This window comes from Oncorhynchus masou, chromosome 31, assembly GCF_036934945.1.
Source record: "Oncorhynchus masou masou isolate Uvic2021 chromosome 31, UVic_Omas_1.1, whole genome shotgun sequence".
NCBI classification, from domain to species: Eukaryota; Metazoa; Chordata; class Actinopteri; order Salmoniformes; family Salmonidae; genus Oncorhynchus; species Oncorhynchus masou.
In genome coordinates, this window is record NC_088242.1 from 20,552,732 (window position 1) to 20,572,918 (window position 20,187).

General features: G+C 41.6%; 5 protein-coding genes across 6 annotated transcripts in view; 2 read left to right on the plus strand and 3 right to left on the minus strand.

Annotated features, from left to right (window-relative positions):
• The first annotated feature begins 74 nt into the window (after nucleotides 1-74).
• Nucleotides 75-5,495, plus strand: si:ch211-132e22.4 (G-protein coupled receptor 4). Its single transcript, XM_064950297.1, is given in 2 exon segments — nucleotides 75-4,549; nucleotides 4,551-5,495. Coding segments are annotated over 2 exon segments (900 nt in total). The 5' UTR covers nucleotides 75-3,830; the 3' UTR covers nucleotides 4,732-5,495.
• Nucleotides 5,496-5,568: 73 nt separating this feature from the next.
• On the minus strand, nucleotides 5,569-6,605 carry lhb (luteinizing hormone subunit beta). Of its 2 annotated transcripts, none has more exons than XM_064950302.1 (3): nucleotides 6,513-6,605; nucleotides 6,186-6,381; nucleotides 5,569-5,991 (listed from the first exon to the last, which is right to left on the minus strand). In XM_064950302.1, exons 2-3 carry the CDS (start codon nucleotides 6,366-6,368, stop codon nucleotides 5,746-5,748), a joined length of 429 nt encoding a protein of 142 aa, XP_064806374.1. In that variant the 5' UTR covers nucleotides 6,369-6,381; nucleotides 6,513-6,605; the 3' UTR covers nucleotides 5,569-5,745. The 2 variants fall into 2 exon arrangements, with proteins under 2 accessions (XP_064806374.1, XP_064806375.1); XM_064950303.1 differs by having other exon boundaries at nucleotides 6,186-6,369; nucleotides 6,513-6,557.
• Nucleotides 6,606-7,241: 636 nt separating this feature from the next.
• Nucleotides 7,242-10,909, plus strand: LOC135523546 (cytochrome c oxidase assembly protein COX20, mitochondrial). The gene is made up of 4 exons (XM_064950304.1): nucleotides 7,242-7,364; nucleotides 7,735-7,849; nucleotides 9,796-9,859; nucleotides 10,407-10,909. Exons 1-4 carry the CDS (start codon nucleotides 7,335-7,337, stop codon nucleotides 10,552-10,554), a joined length of 357 nt encoding a protein of 118 aa, XP_064806376.1. The 5' UTR covers nucleotides 7,242-7,334; the 3' UTR covers nucleotides 10,555-10,909.
• Nucleotides 10,910-11,551: 642 nt separating this feature from the next.
• LOC135523543 (uncharacterized) lies at nucleotides 11,552-13,318 on the minus strand. The gene is made up of 2 exons (XM_064950298.1): nucleotides 13,141-13,318; nucleotides 11,552-13,037 (listed from the first exon to the last, which is right to left on the minus strand). The coding sequence occupies exons 1-2, from the start codon at nucleotides 13,255-13,257 to the stop codon at nucleotides 12,330-12,332; spliced, it is 825 nt and encodes a 274-aa protein (XP_064806370.1). The 5' UTR covers nucleotides 13,258-13,318; the 3' UTR covers nucleotides 11,552-12,329.
• A 390-nt stretch (nucleotides 13,319-13,708) lies between these two features.
• The window catches only part of arfgef3 (ARFGEF family member 3), a 44,603-nt gene continuing 38,124 nt past the window's right edge, over nucleotides 13,709-20,187 (minus strand). Inside the window, 1 exon segment of the mRNA XM_064950296.1 lies at nucleotides 13,709-18,252. Coding sequence (XP_064806368.1) covers nucleotides 18,061-18,252 — 192 coding nt within the window. The 3' untranslated portion in view covers nucleotides 13,709-18,060.

Genomic DNA, 20,187 nt, shown 5'->3' on the forward strand with positions numbered 1-20,187 from the left:
CCAAAACATCAAACTAAAAAAGTTTTAAACATCAAAATATATTTTAGATTGTAGATTCTTCAAAGTAGCCACCCGTTGCCTTGACAGCTTTGCACACTTGGCATTCTCTCAACCAGCTTCACCTGGAATGCTTTTCCAACAGTCTTGAAGGAGTTCCCACATATGCTGAGCACTTGTTGGCTGTTTATCCTTCACTCTGCGGTCCAAGTCATTCCAAACTAGGTTGAGGTCGGGTGATTGTGGAGGCCAGGTCATCTGATGCAGCACTCCATCACTCTCTTTGGTTAAATAGCCTTTACACAGCCTGGAGATGTGTTGGGTCATTGTCCTGTTGAAAAACAAATGATTGTCCCACTAAGCACAAACCAGATGGTATGGCGTATCTCTGTAGAATATGGTAGCCATGAATTTAAAATAAATCAGTGTGTAACCAGCAAAGCACCATCACACCACCTCCATGATTCGTGGTGGCAACCACACATGCAGAGATCATCCGTTCACCTACTGCGTCTCACAAAGACACGGTGTTTGGAACCAAATATCATTGCCCTGTTGAAAAATAAATTATAGTGGGACTAAGCACAAACCAGGTGGGATGGTGTATTGCTGCAGAATGCTGTGGTAGCCATGCTGGTTAAGTGTGCCTTGAATTCTAAATTAATTTCAGGCACTGTCACCAGTAAAGCACCCCCACATGCTTCATCATGGGATGTACACACGCAGAGATCATCCGTTCACCTACTCAGCGTCTCACAAAGACATGGGGGGGTTGGAACCAAAAATCTCATATTTGGACTCATCAGACCAAAGGACAGATTTCCACTGGTCTAATGTCCATTGCTCGTGTTTCTTGGCCCAAGCAGGACTCTTCTTATTATTGGTGTCATTCATTGGTGGTTTCTTTGCAGAAATTTGACCATGAAGGCCTGACACTAAAGCATTTATTTGGGCTGGTAACTAATGAACTTACCCTCTGCAGCACAGGTAACTCTGGGTCTTCCTTTCCTGTGGCGGTCCTCATGAGAGCCAGTTTCATCATAGCTTTAAAAGTTCTTGAAATTTTCCAGATTGACTGGCCTTCACGTCTTAAAGAAATGGTGACTGTTGTTTTTCTTTGTTTATTTGAGCTGTTCTGGACATCTTGGTATTTAACCAAATTGGGCTGTCTTCTGTATAACACCCCTACCTTGTGACACACAACTGATTGGTTCAAACGCATTAAGAAGGATAGAAATTCCACAAATTAACTTTTAACAAGGCACACTTGAATTGAAATGCATTCCAGGTAACTACCTCATGAAGCTGGTTGAGAGAATGCCAAGAGTGTGCAAAGCTGTCATCAAGGCAAAGGGTGGCTACTTTGAAGAATCTCAAATATAAAATATTTATTTCTGTTGTTGGTTACTACATGATTCTATATGTGTTCTTTCATAGTTTTGATGTCATCCATATAGTAAAAATGAAGAAAAACCCTTGAATGAGTAGGTGTGTCCAAACTTTTGACAGGTTCTGTATGTGACCTCACAATTTCAACATTAGTGACAAGGAAGTCATTTTTCTGAAGTACTTGCACAATATTTTGTTTGTTGCATTTGTGTGTGGTGGAGGATTGTTATCACGTTTCATCAGTGGCGTGCCTGGGGGCTGGGCCTTAATCCACCTCTTATTACCATCATTATGATGCCATGGCTCTAGACACTATACATTTAGACAGAAACGTAGTATAAAACCAGGTGTTGCGTCACCTTGAAATTGACATTTTTATTCATAGAATTGCAGGGGAAGAGTACAATACCTTTTCATTGTGCAGCTCCCATTGCCCTGCGCGCTTGTTCGTTGAGCTGTAGATCCACTCGGGTGTCCCCAAAAGTTTTCAAAAGCACCATTGCTTGTAAGTGCCCAGCCGTGTCTCATTGCTGCCTTGGTTAGACAACTCAAGTTTGCAAAGCCAGTGTGGCTCCAAACACCAAATCTATCACTTGCAAATAATAGGCATTCCCAGCAGTACAGTTTGCAGTGCTTCTCGGAGCCTGTGAGCCATTGATAGCGCTCGTAGTTGGAACCTTGAAAGTGGCGAACGAACCCCTTTCCCGCCTGTGACAGGCTTTGTAGCGTCAGCGTCAGGCGACCTCTCCTGACAATGTCTAACAGTTTCTCTTGAGAATGGTGTTATAATTATATCCTCGACCAAATATCTTCTTCTCCTTCTGCCATTGTGGGTTAAAAAAACAGCTTAGTAGTACGCAAATTAATTAGTTTATCAAATTCAGTTTCCTAGTTCTGAGGTTTGCATATACCTGCCCATATAGGACCTGCCTCTCAATATTGGTAATCCAATCAAAAGACGTGCACGCACTACGCCTGCTAGCTGGCTACTGTGTAACACTGGAGCCAGCCAGCAGGCGTACAATAGCCAACTCTAAAGCTGATTGGTTGACACTAAATTTTCATTTCCATTCACTTTAAGCAACAAGCGCCCGCACTGTTGATTCTGAAGGCCTGAGGGCAGATTTTAGACCCCTGGCAATACATGATGGCTGAATATGATTGGATAAAAGATCTAACATAAAGACCAGCCCTCCAAATCTCAACCTGGGGCTGGAAGCAGTGCAACCAAGAGGAAAGCTATGAAATGAAGAGTATAACTCTCTTACTCTGGGGAATAATTTAATAAATATTTGTGGGAAAATATATTTAAAAAATATATATATTCTGATGATGTTTAGGCTAGCAGAGAAGGCCTTGCTGGCCCTGACGGCCCACCACTGCGTTTCATCATTGTCTCAACATATTGGTTTTAAGTCTGATGGACCTCGACATTGTGACTGATCGATAGAAGTATGGTGGAATATCACTAGTAAGTTTGTTTTATTCTCCAGTAGCTGCCTGTACCACAGCACATCAAGTCTGTGAATATAAAACTAACAGCTTCTTCACCCAAAATGGTGTATGCATATTATAAGATGTGTGCATGAAGTGTATGATGTTACACGTCAGATGTAATATTCCTGTTGTCATTCTGAAATACATTGAAGTAGAAACTTAGTGTGGAATGGATTAGGTCTGGGATCTTTTAACCACTGTTAGTAATGTCATATGATCTCTCTAGCCAATCAGAAATCGAAGACTGACAAATGCTATAGTAACACAAATTGTGCAATGACTTTTGACATCCTGGAGTGGTGGACTTCCTGTCTCACAGTATTTAAGGCTCAGACGTACATGCTGTATTGTCACTGGGTGGCAAAAAAAAAAAAAATGACTAGACTATTTTTTTGCATGTTTCTAACTGTAGATTCCTCATGGTTGCTAAAGGGTTATTTGAACTTTTCTTGTGCTACACATGTTAAACACTGAAATGTGCAGTGATGACTTAGTTATTCTTATTTTTTTCTATTATATGATATTCATAAATGTAGTAATGGCTCAATTGATTAGTTAATTGCATAAAAAGAGACGTTTAAGGTATCCTAACATTTACACAATGTAAGAATGTTAATGTCTATAGACATTGCACTTTGATAGGTCTATTTGTATTACATGTTCAATTTTACTAAATATACGCAGAACGTAGAACTATATTGAGCATACTTCCTGTTTCTTTAGAAGGGAAATGCTTTTAGATTTAGAGTAAAGATGCATAATGCAGCTCAAAACTAGACCTATTTTAAAGAATCAGGACCGGGATCTTAAATGTTATAGAGTAAAACACCAGCTATTTCACTTTTTTTCTTAGTGTAGGCACAGCAGGAAAATATTAAGGACCTTGAACTTGGAATCTGAAGAACCCTGCCATTCACTAGTTCCTGCAACAACAAGCAGCATCAAGGATGGAAGCAAGCCTCTGCAATATTTCGGACAACATCACATCAAATAGGAGCCTCATTGAAACCGTTGTACAGTGGACAACATTCTCCATTGGTTTTCCTCTGATCTGTCTGTCAATTTATGCCATGTACTTCCTGATCAGAGCTGATCACATCGCTCCAGTCTATGTTATCAACCTTCTTATTGCAGATCTCATTCAGATTTGCATGAGGCCATTCATACTGTCTGGTACCTGGCAATTTATAGTCATGTTGATTGAATTCTTTGGTGTTAGTGCAAGCATTGGTTTCATGGTATGTGTTGCTCTCGAGAGATATCTTGTGATTGCATTTCCTCTCTGGTACCGATTTCGCCGTAACATCAAATACTCGCTCATAATGTCCTCCATTATCTGTCTTTTTCCTTTCATCCAAATCCCCATGTTTTACCTCACACCGACTATTGAGATTTCACTTATTTTGTTTGCAGTGAACCTCCTCATACCCTTTCCACTGCTTGTATTCTTCCTAGTGGGCACGTTGAAAGCTCTGTCCGTCTCAATCTCTGTGCCAGCTGTCGAACAGAGACGGATAATTGGTAACCTGGCCCTTGCGCTGGGCAATTACACAGTCCTGTTCCTACCCCTCATCATGCAATATCTGATATCAGGGGTAACATGCCAACACAATGTGGAGATTGTCCCAATCTTTGAGAGATTCAGCCCCCTTGGGGATCCTCTACTCTGTGTTCATGAGAAAGGGAGCTAAGGACACTCTGGCCTTCCCCTGCTTCGACAAGCTCATGGGTGACGAGGAACAGAGACCGGTCACAAACACTATGACCATGACTGATAGTGGAGTAGAAGGCTCCAGGTCGGACAGATCCAGGATAATGGACTGTATCTGTATGATCCACTATGTATAACTCCTATCAACTATTTGTTAAAATTATCGGATCGAAACGTTGTCAAAAAAGCGGTGAATTGGGAGCTTTAACAGTGTGCGGCCTTGTTCTTTTCTTTGTTAAAATTATACCATAAGGGCCTCCCGAGTGGCGCAGTGGTCTAAGGCACTACATTGCAGTGCTTTAGGTGTCACTACAGACCCGGGTTTGATTCCAGGCTGTGCCACAACCGGCCATGACCGGGGGTCACAAGGGGCGGCACACAATTGTCCCAGCATTGTCCGGGTTAGGAGACGGTTTGGCCAGGGGGGATTTACTTGGCTCATCACGCTCTAGTGACTCCTTGTGGTGGCCCGGGCGCCTGCACGCTGACTTCAGTTGCCAGTGGACGGTGTTTTCTCCGACACATTGGTGCAACTGGCTTCCGGGTTAAACGGGCGGGTGTTAAGGAGTGTGGTTTGTGGAGTGCGATTTCGGAGGATGCATGACTCGACCTTTGCTGCCGAGCCCCAACGGGCTCGGGAGAGGCAATGAGACACGATCGCATTTGGATATCACGAAATTGGGGAGGAAAAAGGGGGTTAAAATTTTTAAATAAACCTACATTACTTTTATTGTTGTTAAAATGTGAAGAGTACATGCCTTGCTTTTTAATATACAATGCGTAACATACTGTATTGTACACAGCCCTATTCTGCATTGCACTATCTTTGTTGGGTTTGTATTGCAGCTTTTCAGAAAAATATGGACTCCTTTCCTTCAATAAATTGATAATGTGGATATTTGAGATCGCTCTTTCTCCTCTATTGTTCCCATTCTCTCCCAGAGTCTCTCTTAAAAGAGGACACCTGAAAGTGGTCAGAGTTGGAGCCAGTTTATTCAGATCCCAATATGAGTACAAGAACATACAACCTACAAGCCCATGTCTGTAGTACCTATGAAATTTGAGTTCACCATACATTGGGCCTACATGTCATTACATGGGCGGGTGTAATATAACATGTCATTACATAGGCAGGCATGTTGGCTGACATGTCACCACATGTCACCATCCGTTAGTACTCTTTGGGTAATGCAGAAGTCTGGCTGCAGGCTCTCGATGGTACAGTCAGAAGTGTCCATGTTACAGAGGCTGCAGTCACAGCTCAGAGCCACAGGGTAGGTGACATGAGGGTCCACCCAAGGGGGACAGTCAGGTAGGCGGATCATTTCATAGCGGACGTCCCGATAGGTGCACACATGCTGGTACACGGTGGAAAATGGGCTCTTGAAAACCGGCTCCTGGTAAATAAATACACAGGAGGAAAAGGAAATGTAGATCAATGTTTTCTTTTGTTTTCACGCATTAGGGGTGTTTCTAGTATTTGATACGCAATTATGAAGAACACATTGACAATTTAAGGAAGTTATGGCCTTCTAACACTAACCACTGTATAGTACATTCAGATGATACTAAACCACTGTATACATTGTACCTTGGTGATGCAGTGGCCACTGCAGATAGGGGTTTGAATGACTAAGCACGTTGGGCAGCCTTCCTTCTCCAGAGACACAGTCTGGTTGATGGGCTGACAGGGCTGCATGAGAGACCCCTCAACGGGTTCCAGGAGAATGCACAGAAACAGGGAGATCAAGGTGCCTACATGAAGACCTAACATCCTGAAAGAGAGCCTAAATGAAAACAAATGATTTTCTCTGGCATTAGAAATAGTACAGTGTAAGTTGCTTATTATTTGCAAATTGTTGTAATAACTATATATAACAGTAAGAGAAGTCTGATCAATATAGATAGATAGGTTTACCTGAAGGACTCAAAGGGTTCAGCAGGCAGCAGAAAGTTGTGTCTTGATGGGAAGTGTGTTTGGGCATTTATACAGTGGAGGAGGCTAGTATTCAGGGTTGGATGCTCTGCTCATGATTTCTCCCCCTTCACAACAACCTTGAATAGAATCCCATGTTGGTAACAGAATGGATTACTTTGACACTGACTTCCTCCTGACCCCTACTTTGCACAGTTTAGACTTCTGCATGTGGATGAGAACATTGCATCAAAATATTAATTAATTCGACACCCTAATCCCTCAAGAGTTGATGGCTTTATAGGGTCAGATTGACATAATTGTCATAGATTTAGATCCCTGCTGTACACAGGAAGGACATGTTTTGATGTTAATGCTGCACATGTTATCAAGGTCCAAGCAAGTACATTTTGTTGAGATAGAATTTCATTGACAGGATTAACCCTATTAATCACACACTTGTTCATTGGGACAACGGGTAGTCATTTGAGTTATTCTGTGAATAGCCCACTGTTGGATACTGCTCAAGGTTTTGGTAAATCATGCTGTATCAGTTTGAAAGAATTATGAGATATAAAAAAGTCAATATATCAAATACATTTTTGAAAGCATACCTTATTTTTCAATAAATAATCTGTCAGCAATACTTAGAGAAAGACTTCCCGGAACACAAAAGCTTTTGACCACTGTTTCCTTTTATGAACTCGTGGGTTAATTTCTAACGAACCTGCTAGTGCGCATGCTCAGTGTACAGTGTGATTACGAAAGTAAATACAGGCGATGCTGAAGGTAAATTCCTCATAACAGGGTCAATCTAATGCCATAATGGCCGGTGAAGAGGAGAGTGACAAAAAGGTGAGTGTCCTAGACAATGTCACTCAGAAAACATTGTCTGTGACAATGCTAACTTAGCTAGCAGCAACTCATTTGTTGAAGGTCAATAATATTATTGGTGGTGATGTCGCTACAGTAGCTGTCTAGTTTGTTTAAGTAGGTAGCTAGCTAACGGTAGTGTGCTATAGCTGAGTATGAGTTTCTTCATTAAATTTTGAACTAACGTTAGCTACCCCTCTTTCGTGTCTGCTAGCTAACAGTATGAATGTAATATCATGTGATGCTTGATACAAGATATAAACCGTGATTAATTGCATCTCAGTAATTATCTGCTTATTCTCTGTGTAGTTTCATTTCCCTTAATGTGTTTCATATACCTTATGCCATTTAGGGTTTCAAGGTGCTGGGTATTCTGGACGTTCAAAACACACCTTGTGCCAGAGAGGCTCTTCTACATGGATCTGGGGGATCCCTGGCTGCTGGCCTTTTGCACTTTTTGGCCACAAGTAAGTTTGATTTCCCTGCAGATTCACTGGCATACATCAATGATTTGTTTGTTTGAGTGTAATCTCAGAACCCATAACCTAATCTCGTGCCAGATACATGTAACTCTGTCTTGAGCGATTTGTTTGGGTGAAATCTAATCTAATGCCCATTAATAAGAGCATAGTAAGAATATATTACTTCTGTCATAGGTTTCTCCATAGATTATATTGACAAGATAGCCAAGTGACTGCTCTAACAATCGAAGTTGCCTTGTGCATCCACATACAGTACCAGTCAAAAGTTTGGACACACCTACTCATTCAAGGTTTTTATTTTTTTATTACTATTTTCTACATTTTAGAATAATAGTAAAGCCATCAACTATGAAATAACAAATATGGAATCATGTAGTAACCAGAAAAGTGTTAAACAATTTAAACATGTCTTCAAAGTAGCCACCCTTTGCCTTGATGACAGCTTTGCACACTCTTGGCATTCTCTCAACCAGCTTCAGGAGGTAGTCACCTGGAATGCATTTCAATTAACAGGTGTGCCTTGTCAGAAGTTAATTGGTGGAATTTCTTTCCTTTTTAATGTGTTTGAGCCAATCAGTTGTGTTGTGACAAAGTAGGGTTGGTATACAGAAGATAGCCCTATTTGGTAAAATACCAAGTCCATATTATGGCAAGAACAACTCAAATAATCAAAGAGAAATTACAGTCCATCATTACTTTAAGACATGAATGTCAGTCAAGAACTGCACTCTTCAAGTGCAGTCGCAAAAACCATCAAGCTCTATGATGAAACTGGCTCTCATGAGGACCACCACAGGAATGGAAGACCCAGAGTTACTTCTGCTGCACAGGATAAGTTCATTAGAGTTAACTGCACCTCAGATTGCAGCCCAAATAAATGCTTCACAGAGTTCAAGTGGCAGACGCATCTAAACATCAACTGTTCAGAGGAGACTGTGTGAATCAGGCCTTCGTGGTCAAATTGCTGCAAAGAAACCACTACTAAAGGACACCAATAAGAAGACTTACTTGTGCCAAAGAAACACGAGCAATGAACCTTAGACTGGTGGAAATCTGTCCTTTGGTCTGATGAGTCCAAATATGAGATTTTTGGTTCCAACCCCCCATGTCTTTGTGAGACACTGAGTAGGTGAACGAATGATCTCTGCGTGTGTAGATCCCACGATGAAACATGTAGGTGTGGGGGTGCTTTGCTGGTGACAGTGTCTGAAATTTATTTAGAATTCAAGGCACACTTAACCAGCATGGCTACCACAGCATTCTACAGCAATACACCATCCCACATGGTTTGCGCTTAGTCCCACTATCATTTGCTTTTCAACAGGACAATGACCCAACACACCTCCAGGCTGTGTAAGGGCTATTTGACCAAGAAGGAGAGTGATCGAGTGCTGCATCGGATGACCTGGCCTCCACAATCACCCAACCTCAACCTAATTGAGATGGGATGAGTTGAACCGCAGATGAAGGAAAAGCAGCCAACCAAGTGCTCAGCATATGTGGAAACTCCTTCAAGACTGTTGGAAAAGCATTCCAGGTGAAGCTGGTTGAGTAAAATGCCAAGAGTGTGCAAAGCTGTTATCAAGCTATTTGAAGAATCTAAAATATATATTTTTTGGTTATTACGTGATTCTATATGTGTTATTTCATAGTTTTGATGTCTTCACTATTATGCTACAATGTAGAAAATAGTAAAATAAAGAAAAAACCTTGTGTAGGTGTGTCCAACCTTTTGACTGTTATTATGAAACTTATTTTCAATCAAATAAGCCTCATGTAATTCAACACTCTCTTAGACCTCCAAACAAAAAAGGGCTTATCTCACAAGGACAGATTTTGGGCAGAGTAAATCCTCTCCTTCAGCTCTTCCTCTATTGCTTCTCACAGTATTTCTCCATTTCTTACACATGCCTTTAATTTGTCATTCACAGGTCGAGTGAAGCGGTCCTTTGACATAGGTTTTGCAGGATTCATGCTTACCACACTGGGATCATGGTAGGTTTTGAAGTCAGTGTTGATTTATAAGCTTAGCCTACTTGTTGGCTAGTTGATGTCCATTAAAAGCGAGAATCCTTATTTGCTACATCCATTTTTGGACTTACAAATTAATGAAATAGACCCACTGATTCTTGAAATATAAGATTGTTTTAGTCCAATGTTTGTAAACAATGTATAGCCTCAACATGGTTAAAACTATACTTTTGCTGTCCTTTCATCCATTGCTCTGCCTGTGAATTTGAGTGGTTACTTTTCTCCAGGCCCATCTCTCAGCTTTTTACCAAAACACAGGTGGGGTGACCACTTTATTATTGTCTCATTTTAGAATATTTATTCAGCATATTCATGAGATGTTCTCATCTATTTGTGTAGTACTACAACCCCTATGCAGCCAATTTAGCCTATGAAGCCTATACCCCAAGGCAGCCAATACAGTCTACACCCCTATGAAGCATATACCCCTATACAGCCTAAACCCCTATGTAGGTCCCTATGTATTAACCAGCCCTTTACACTGACGGTCTATTTCTGCTGGCGCTCTCAGGTTCTACTGTAGAATTACCAATGCCAAGCTCCGTATGCAGCAAAGGTTGATCCAAGATGGCATCAAGAACAAGGTCATGTATGAAGGCACGAGTTTGGACACCGTCAGTAAACCAAAAGAGCAGGAGCCTTGCCCTTCATGTCCTTGAGATTATTACATGATCCTGTCGTCAAATCAGTTATTCTTTCACACACCTTTGACTGCAGTTCACAATGGCTACAGCCTTTAAATGTTCTTCTATTTATCTGTCTTATTGGATCATGTCAGGCATGGTTTGTCTGACAGATGTTATTTCTATGTCAAATATTCTGTAACAAGTGTTGTTTTTGTGCACAATGGTGGATCTATTCATAATTATTTAAGAGATTGGTTGTGCGCTGAATGAATATTGATTGACTTTCTGTACAGTGTTATGCCTTTTGGTAGGCCATCATTGTAAACTAGAATGTCTTCTTAACTGACTTACCTAGTTAAATAAAAATGAGTATGTTTGGACTAAATAAGAGTACTGCAATAGTCTTACCGGATCACCATGGCCACTAGATGGCACTCTGCATCATATCATACCACAGGACTGTAGTAAATCTTCCACACATCACTATCATCCAGCCCTACTCACACATTTGTACTGGAGTGAATGAGAATGTGTGCGTTCTGGGTCTTTTGGTCTGACACAAAGCTACAGCGGAGAACTAGTCCTCTGTCTCCTGTCACTCCTGTTGCCTCTTAAGAGGCATGCATTTCCTGACTGCAAACTGTGCATATCTTTGTCACACCGAGGCTAGGGGCTAAGGCCACAGTGGAGAAGCGGACCTCTCCAAACACCCAACACACAGGTGCTGCATCTGTGATGACATGGAGGGGCCAGTGAGCTATCCCATCTAGGTTCCAACTCATAGCAAAAGTAAAACAATGTAAGCTCATATTATCTGCCTCTACCATGCATTGGCCCTGTGCTGCCACAAAATGGGCCTCTCAGATGGCCAGATGGTTCTTCTCAGTGTGCAGCATTGTCGAGGGCCTACATCCAGCTTACTAAGCAACTTGTGAATAGTTTGTCCCAACGGTCGGTAAATGTCAGTCTGCAGCAGCCAGCCCGTGAACTGTTTACAGAAAAATAAATGAAGACAAAAACAATATTAGATGTCAAAAGACTTTAATGTGTTTACAATGAATTGATACATATTTGGACTATCAAATATCACTTCAGTTAATGAAAAATATTTCTTAATATCTAAAATAGACCACTCATTTACATTTGGTATTTCATCTTCCTTGATCATGATTATTATATTTTCTTTTATAGCTGTGCAGTCCAGGAAGGGTGTAATTACATTAGAAATAAGTCTTAATGCTATGAATAATATAACTATAAATAAAAATAGCAAGATATGTTCTTTCCTTTTTTAAACATGACCAGATGACAGAAGAAATAGCTTTATAGACATTTCTGCAACTATCAAAAGCTCCTCAGACAGGTGTTAAACAGTATGAAATGCACAGTAACAGTACCATCTTGATCGGCTTATTCTGAATAATTCTGACCATTGCCCTCCATGCATTGCTTAACACTATCGTGAAAAACTGCACAATATGCTGTACGACACAGCCTAGGAGAAACCCGAGTCTCATACTGTATGTGCTGTTGCCAACTCTTCGGTCATGCTATACATGTTTAGTATGACAATGAAGGAATACAGAGAGGAGTTAGCAAGAGCACAGACTGTTCCAGCAGGCTACAAAGGTACATTTTACAAACACAAAGAGAAGCTGCTCTATGGTTTCAGCTCCTGGCAGCAAGAAATTAAGGAATGACGATCCAGAGATGTTATTTTGATATTGGCCAGGATTCAATCCAGACCGCAGAAGATTTGCGTTGATTGCGTTAACATTTGCTTAAAATGGTGCATTGCCAGAAAGGAGCTATTCGATTGAATCCTGCCCTTCGTCCGTGGACTGTTTCTTCACTGAGTCTGCATCTGTCCGGGTTTCATCTGTTCTCCCTTGACCAGCAGGTGGATTGGCGCTATTGATGCTGGCAGCTCGATCCGCACCTCTGGAGCTTCTGACAGAGGCAGATCGGTCTATCTTAGGGGGATCCACATCTCTTGAGTTTCTAACAGTGGCAGCTCGATTCAAACCTCTGGAGGTTCTAGTGCCTTCAGATTGATCCACACCTCTGGAGCTTCGGACACTAGCAGATCGATCCACACCTCTGGAGCTTCGGACACTAGCAGATCGATCCACACCTCTGGAGCTTCGGATGCTAGCAGCCCGGGCTAACTTAGTAAGGGTCTCCTCATAGGGTGTTGGCAGGTAGACCATGAGGAAGACTCCGTCAGACATGTCTGTCTCAGAGCTGCAGCTGGGGATATGGTCTCTGTGCAAGGCCAGTGAGGACAGGAAGTCAGTGCTGCTCTCTGGGTCCTGGAGGTCCTGCAGATCTTGGAGCTCCTCCAGGTCCAGGGTGATGACGTTGGTCAGAGCCAATTTGCTGGTAGAGCATCTCCTGTAGACCAGGAAGCCAACGAGGCTGATGAAAAGGAGAGAGGTTGTTGCTACGACAACATAAAGGATGAACTCTTTGCTCATGATGTCCTCACTGGGGGTCAACTCATTCCAGTGGTCACCCTGGTGATAGAGTAAAAGGTGTGAATAACACTAGTTACTTCTATTTTACACTTTTAAAAATCTCATCCATTTTGTTTAATGTGCATCCTGTTGATCAACTCACCTGAGCATGTTTGTCAAGAGAGGGGAGCGGCGACGGCCCAGACCCAGGGACCCAGTCAAGGCTATCTCTGCCCGCTGGCCCAAACTTCACCCAACCGCTATCCAGTAACATCCGCATGATGCTGGGCTTGGAGCGCAGAGTGGAGCGACAATCAGAGCGATTATCACTCGTGTCAGGGTGTACAATACTTACAAATGAGGGCATGACAAGCATGGGTCCAGCTAAGAGATCACTGAGGACGTAACAGTGTCCAATCACAGCCAGGCTTCTCCAATCTCTTTGGATTTACTCACAGCAGCACCACATTTGGCCTACATTGCAAATAATGGTTACGTGGGTGATTGGTCAACTGATGTGGCGAGTGAGGCGTATTTAATTTGTAGTGGGAAAATGCACTCTTAGAGAACCCCCCAGTTATTCTGGCTTGTCCTGTCGGAGAACCAGGTAAAACCCTTTCACCCACAAACACTGTTTTGAGAAAAGTTCTTGATCCCCTCTTAGATGAAGAGAGAGTTACATAATTGAGACCAATATAAATTGTATAAAATAAAATCATCAGATCCGGTAATCGATTTGTTTGTTTATTCTACAACACAACATAAAAGCGCTTTGAAATATACTGAGTATGAATACAAACATGAATACATACAATCTGAAGACAAATTACATCAGCAAGGGAGTCCAGCCAGAGAAAGAACACAAACATTATAAGTTACTTTTTATCAAAGGCAGAAAAAAAGCTTTTAAAAATCACTGACAATATTGGCCCTCTTAGGGCTCTATTGAATCTGTGTCGTTGAAGAATTACAGATTGTGTGATAGATATTTAAAGGTACTGTAATTCCTGATTGAGCCGACATTTGCAGCGTTTACCATGAATGCAGTCTCCACGAACGCTGAAACGTTGCCTTTAAATTTCATGCTGTAACACAGAACTTCCACGATAGGGATTGAATAGAGCCCTAAGCAAGACATTCTTTCTGCCAGGCTTGTGCCATTCAGTTCATCCATAATACCGACCATAGTCATTCAGAGGAAAAACTTACAAACTGGCAGAAGTTTGACGGTATATGTACACTTAGTTGCCGAACATTAAAATAATCATAAAACATATTCATATAAATAACAATATATGAACCAAATGTTTGTAATAATCAGTTGAGTGTTTAGCCAAACAAAATTCAATTAAGATGGCAGAATTAATCTGTTAACAAAACAGTCGTCTTCGTGCATGAAAACGTTACAGAAACCGTCAGGCATGCTCCACACATTCCTTTCTACATTTTAGAACACTTTCTCACTCAAATTGCCTTAAATTAAGCATTACACAATACACCTCCAGCTACAGGGCCCAGCTGTAAAAGAGACCTTGGTCTCAGTCTGTGTTCCTTGTTGAAATAAAAGGTATAATACTACCATTGATGTCAAGTGATTTTAATTCAATCATGTGAATTTTGGTTATAAAACAAAAAACACATTGAACTGTGTTGAAAACAATTGCCATCTCATGGGACCATACTTATGGGTTCCAAAATATTCTAATTTTTCTCAAATATTGTTTAAATTGCTCCAAAAGGAATTGCCTTGAATCTTTTTTGAATCATGATCATACAGTATTCATTCGCCATAAAGTAATGTGCTCCCGCACTGCAGAACATATGGAATTGGACTATTGATGGTTTCAAATAAATGCATCAACACGGTTTGGGGCAGAGGAGTAAAAAGGTGTTATAGGAAGCAATGATATTGCCACAGTCTAGGATGGTTAGATACACAAACACTCCATTGTTTTTAAAATACACGTCCATCATCCCATAAACTGATCATTTTGAACAAACTGTGTCAAACAATTGGGTCACAATCTACCCACAAATTATCAACTCAGACAATAAGGAATAGTCGACGGTTTCTCTCTCAAAGCCGCTTATATGCCTACGCACTCTCTCCGGGTCCTGCTCCCTTTTCATCCTCAATCAGCAGATAGGAAGCTATGGCAGATGATACGTTTCTTGGAAAGGATCAACAGTTAGAAGATAGTGCCTCTATATAAACACATTCACAAGCTGCATGCTCAGCATAATTTCCAGAGAGATGATGCTTTAAAAGTATATGAACGAATGGAACTTAATAATCATCAGCAGTTTACATCAAGGGCTCCATTCAATCTTTATTGCTGAAGTTCAGCTTTACAGCATGATGAGCCTGGTCTCAGACTATAGTTAACATAAAAAATGTACATTTTGGGAAAACTCAAAATAGTTTATGTTTCGTTTGGTATGGTTACATGAAACAGAAGGTTACTGAAGGCAAAAACAAAAGGATGATGTTTGGTTGTAATATAACGCAAACGTATAGTAACCCAAAGGTTGCGTGTTCAAATCTTATCATGGACAACTTTTGCATTTAGCAACTATTTTTTCAGCTACTTAGCATGTTAGCTAACCCTACCTACCTTAACGTTAGCCAGCTAGCTAAATTTAACCGCAACAAATTGGAATTCGTAACATATCATACGTATTGCAAATTTGTAATATATATGGAATGGATGATGGTCATCCACAAATTAATACATACCACACAAATTTACATTTACTATGATACCCCTGAGTTCAGGTTGGCTTGACTTGACATTTTAACAGCAATATTCCTATGGAGACTGTATTCAAGGTAAACGCTGTATGCGTCAACTCAATCGGAATGACCCTTACATTTCTAAAATCGCCCCAATCTGTAATGCTTCAGCCATCCAGATTGAATAGAGCCCCTAGACACATACAGTGGGCAGGTCTTTGGTCATTGTAGTCATTTTCACCTCCCAAAGTTGATCATTTCATTAAGACAGTAAACAAAAAGGTACATTCTATAATAAACAGTATGTATGCAAAAGACTGTCCCAGGTTGTCAGAAGAAAATACACTATAAAGCACTGTAATAAATCAATTTGACACTGAAAATTCTACCCCCAGTACTGCAATGGAGACCAGATGAGAATAAGCTCAACAAATTATGCAATGAAAGCAATTACTAAACTTTTCAATAGTAGAATATTACATTAACTCATGACAGAATTCTAACATAATAACATGTTACTTTCTAGATATCTACATTTAAATGTACTTGTTTTTCAGTTTTCTTCTCTATGAAATCATCTTGATTCATTGTAAAAGTGTGTTACTATAATGAGCTTGAGAGTGCTTCCATATAAAAATGTACTATATTCACAAATGCATTTGGCCAACTTAAATTTTTTTCTGATGTTTTTTTTTCAATTCTTGCCTATTTTAGAGTACAGTAGAGCTGAAAACCTAATAAGATATATTTATTTTTAATACCTTTTAAGCGCAGACATTTACTACCAGAGATTCAACTAATCTTTGGAGGCCAGCATGAAAATGTCAACTGTATCAAAACATTAGGGAACAAATGTACATTCAAGGGAACATGTTTTGAGAGCAGGTGCATATTATATCTACTAATAAATAATGCACTAAAGTTACTAAAATCCTAGACAAAATTGTGTGGGTGAGGTACATAAAAGGCTGTTCTTTGACTGCTCAAATTTACAAACAGCAATGGCGAACATATATTATAGTGATACATGTAGAGTGTTCAATCATCTGTCCCTTTTCATTAATACCCAAGCAGATGTCAGCTATTAGAGCAGGGTCAGAGAGGTCAGAGAGGGACAACACGATAGCAATTCCGACATTTCCTATAGAGGGGCTAGCGAGGAGTCCGGGTATGGTCAGGGAAAGGCGTAGTGATTGGAGAATCATCATGTTTGGGTCTGACATTATCTAAGGATGACCGTTTCTAGACAGACCAGGTCTGAGCATGGCTCCAACCCAAACTGTTGTTGAGGTTTGAGGGTATATGAACGAAACATAATCCTGCCTTACAGTATTTGTTGGGTTGTTTATCAACAGCGCTCTCAATGAGGATCAACATGTAGGGATTTGCTCTCTGATTTCATTGGACATTGAGGAGTATGACTCATTGACCTATATGGTGAGATCTCAGGCGTGCTTAGATAATAGAAAGGCTGTATTTCTATCATGTTAAAGAATGGATGGATTTGGGCAGTGGTGTAGTGGAGGGTAAATGCGAGTAAAATCATTTTGGGCCCAACAGTTGACCTACCTTTTGCAGATGTTTTTTCTCCGAAAGTATAGGGAGCCGTACTCTTTTCACTGCACAGCCAATTAGAGTTTATCCACCTATTTTTTTTTACCACTGGATTAGGGTCATGTGGTCTATTTCCCTAGAGGGGACTGGGTCACTTTCACCAAGGCCTTGTGACTGTCTGGTGTCATCAAGGCATCTCATCTCCTCTCTTTAACAACATTTGTTAATGTTAATTCATACTAAAGAGAATATCATCCATTTCACTGAGAGGGGCCTGGGCTTGGTAAATTATTTTGCCTGATTTATAGATTGGAATCTTGTCAGAGTGCAGTACACCAATTTACTACTGAAATGTGTAAAGCTAACTGGAACTAATATCTTCATATAGCACAATATCTGATTTATATACAGTTATTCCAATGTCAAATCACAAATATAAATACAAAATATATATATTCTTAATGTAATAGCATATTTGCAGTTTTAAAGAATTTATATAAATAATATGTAGTAAACATAAATTGGGGTCTACAATAAATAGCTATGTCAGCTAATTTAAAGACACAACAATTCTATTTTTGGTAAAAAGCTCACTTCCATTTCATTCAGGAGTAACAGCGTTAAAGCAAAACCTAGCAAAGAAACTGCATGACTTCCTGTAAATTACAATCAAACTGAATGACTTCTTGTAAATTACAATCAAACTGAATGCGGCTAAAAGTGGCAATGCAGATTCTCATTGGCTGAGCCTTTGAGTCTCCCCTTTACAAACACTGTAAGGAACGCAGCTGCTCCTCACATAGTGATGTCATACATTCTTCCTACGCGACTCAGCCACTCTCGCACTGCCTGGCGCACACGGAGGTCAGTCACGTGACAGGTCAGCTGACTAATGCAGGGGAACACGGCGGGCTGCAGGGCCACAAAGGTAGGGTCTGGAAGGAGCTGGATCTGAGTCAGGATGGTCAGAACCATGTTAGTCCATGCCTAGAGAGAGAGTGAGACAGAGAGAGAACGAGGGAACAAGAACAAAATAAAGAGAACGAGAGAGGATTGAGTGTTTATCCAATCATGAAAAGAGAACTGGACCTGTATCTGGCAATGTTTCCCCTGCATGTGGTCCCACCTGTATCTGGCCATGTTTCCCCTGCATGCGATCCCACCTGTATCTGGTCATGTTTCCCCTGCATGCAGTCCCACCTGTATCTGGTCATGTTTCCCCTGCAGTCCCACCTGGATGTCTTGCTCCCAGGCAGACTAAATAACTTTTTTGCCCGCTTTGAGGACAATACAGTGCCACTGACACGGCCTGCAATGGAAACATGCGGTCTCTCCTTCACTGCAGCCGAGGTGAGTAAAACATTTAAACATGCTAACCCTCGCAAGGCTGCAGGCCCAGACGGCATCCCCAGCCGCGCCCTCAGAGCATGCGCAGACCAGCTGGCTGGTGTGTTTACGGACATATTCAATCAATCCCTATACCAGTCTGCTGTTCCCATATGCTTCAAGAGGGCCACCATCGTTCCTGTTCCCAAGAAAGCTAAGGTAACTGAGCTAAACGACTACCGCCCCGTAGCACTCACTTCCGTCATCATGAAGTGCTTTGAGAGACTAGTCAAGGACCATATCACCTCCACCCTACCTGACACCCTAGACCCACTCCAATTTGCTTACCGCCCAAATAGGTCCACAGACGACGCAATCTCAACCACACTGCACACTGCCCTAACCCATCTGGACAAGAGGAATACCTATGTGAGAATGCTGTTCGTCGACTACAGCTCGGCATTTAACACCATAGTACCCTCCAAGCTCGTCATCAAGCTCGAGACCCTGGGTCTCGACCCCGCCCTGTGCAACTGGGTACTGGACTTCCTGACGGGCCGCCCCCAGGTGGTGAGGGTAGGAAACAACATCTCCACCTCGCTGATCCTTAACACTGGGGCCCCACAAGGGTGCGTTCTGAGCCCTCTCCTGTACTCCCTGTTCACCCACAACTGCGCGGCAACGCACGCCTCCAACTCAATCATCAAGTTTGCGGACGACACAACAGTGGTAGGCTTGATTACCAACAACGACGAGACGGCCTACAGGGAGGAGGTGAGGGCCCTCGGAGTGTGGTGTCAGGACAATAACCTCACACTCAAGTCAACAAAACTAAGGAGATGATTGTGGACTTCAGGAAACAGCAGAGGGAACACCCCCCTATCCACATCGATGGAACAGTAGTGGAGAGGGTAGTAAGTTTTAAGTTCCTCAGCATACACATCACAGACAAACTGAATTGGTCCACTCACACAGACAGCATCGTGAAGAGGGCGCAGCAGCGCCTCTTCAACCTCAGGAGGCTGAAAAAATTTGGCTTGTCACCAAAAGCACTCACAAACTTCTACAGATGCACAATCGAGAGCATCCTGGCGGGCTGTATCACCGCCTGGTACGGCAACTGCTCCGCCCACAACCGTAAGGCTCTCCAGATGGTAGTGAGGTCTGCACAACGTATCACCGGGGGCAAACTACCTGCCCTCCAGGACACCTACACCACCCGATGTTACAGGAAGGCCACAAAGATCATCAAGGACAACACCCACCCGAGCCACTGCCTGTTCACCCCGCTATCATCCAGAAGGCGAGGTCAGTACAGGTGCATCAAAGCTGGGACCGAGAGACTGAAAAACAGCTTCTATCTCAAGGCCATCAGACTGTTAAACAGCAACCACTAACATTGAGTGGCTGCTGCCAACACACTGACTCAACTCCAGCCACTTCAATAATGGGAATTGATGGGAAAGGATGTAAAATATATCACTAGCCACTTTAAACAATGCTACCTAATATAATGTTTACATACCCTACATTATTCATCTCATATGTATACGTATATACTGTACTCTATCATCTACTGCATCCTTATGTAATACA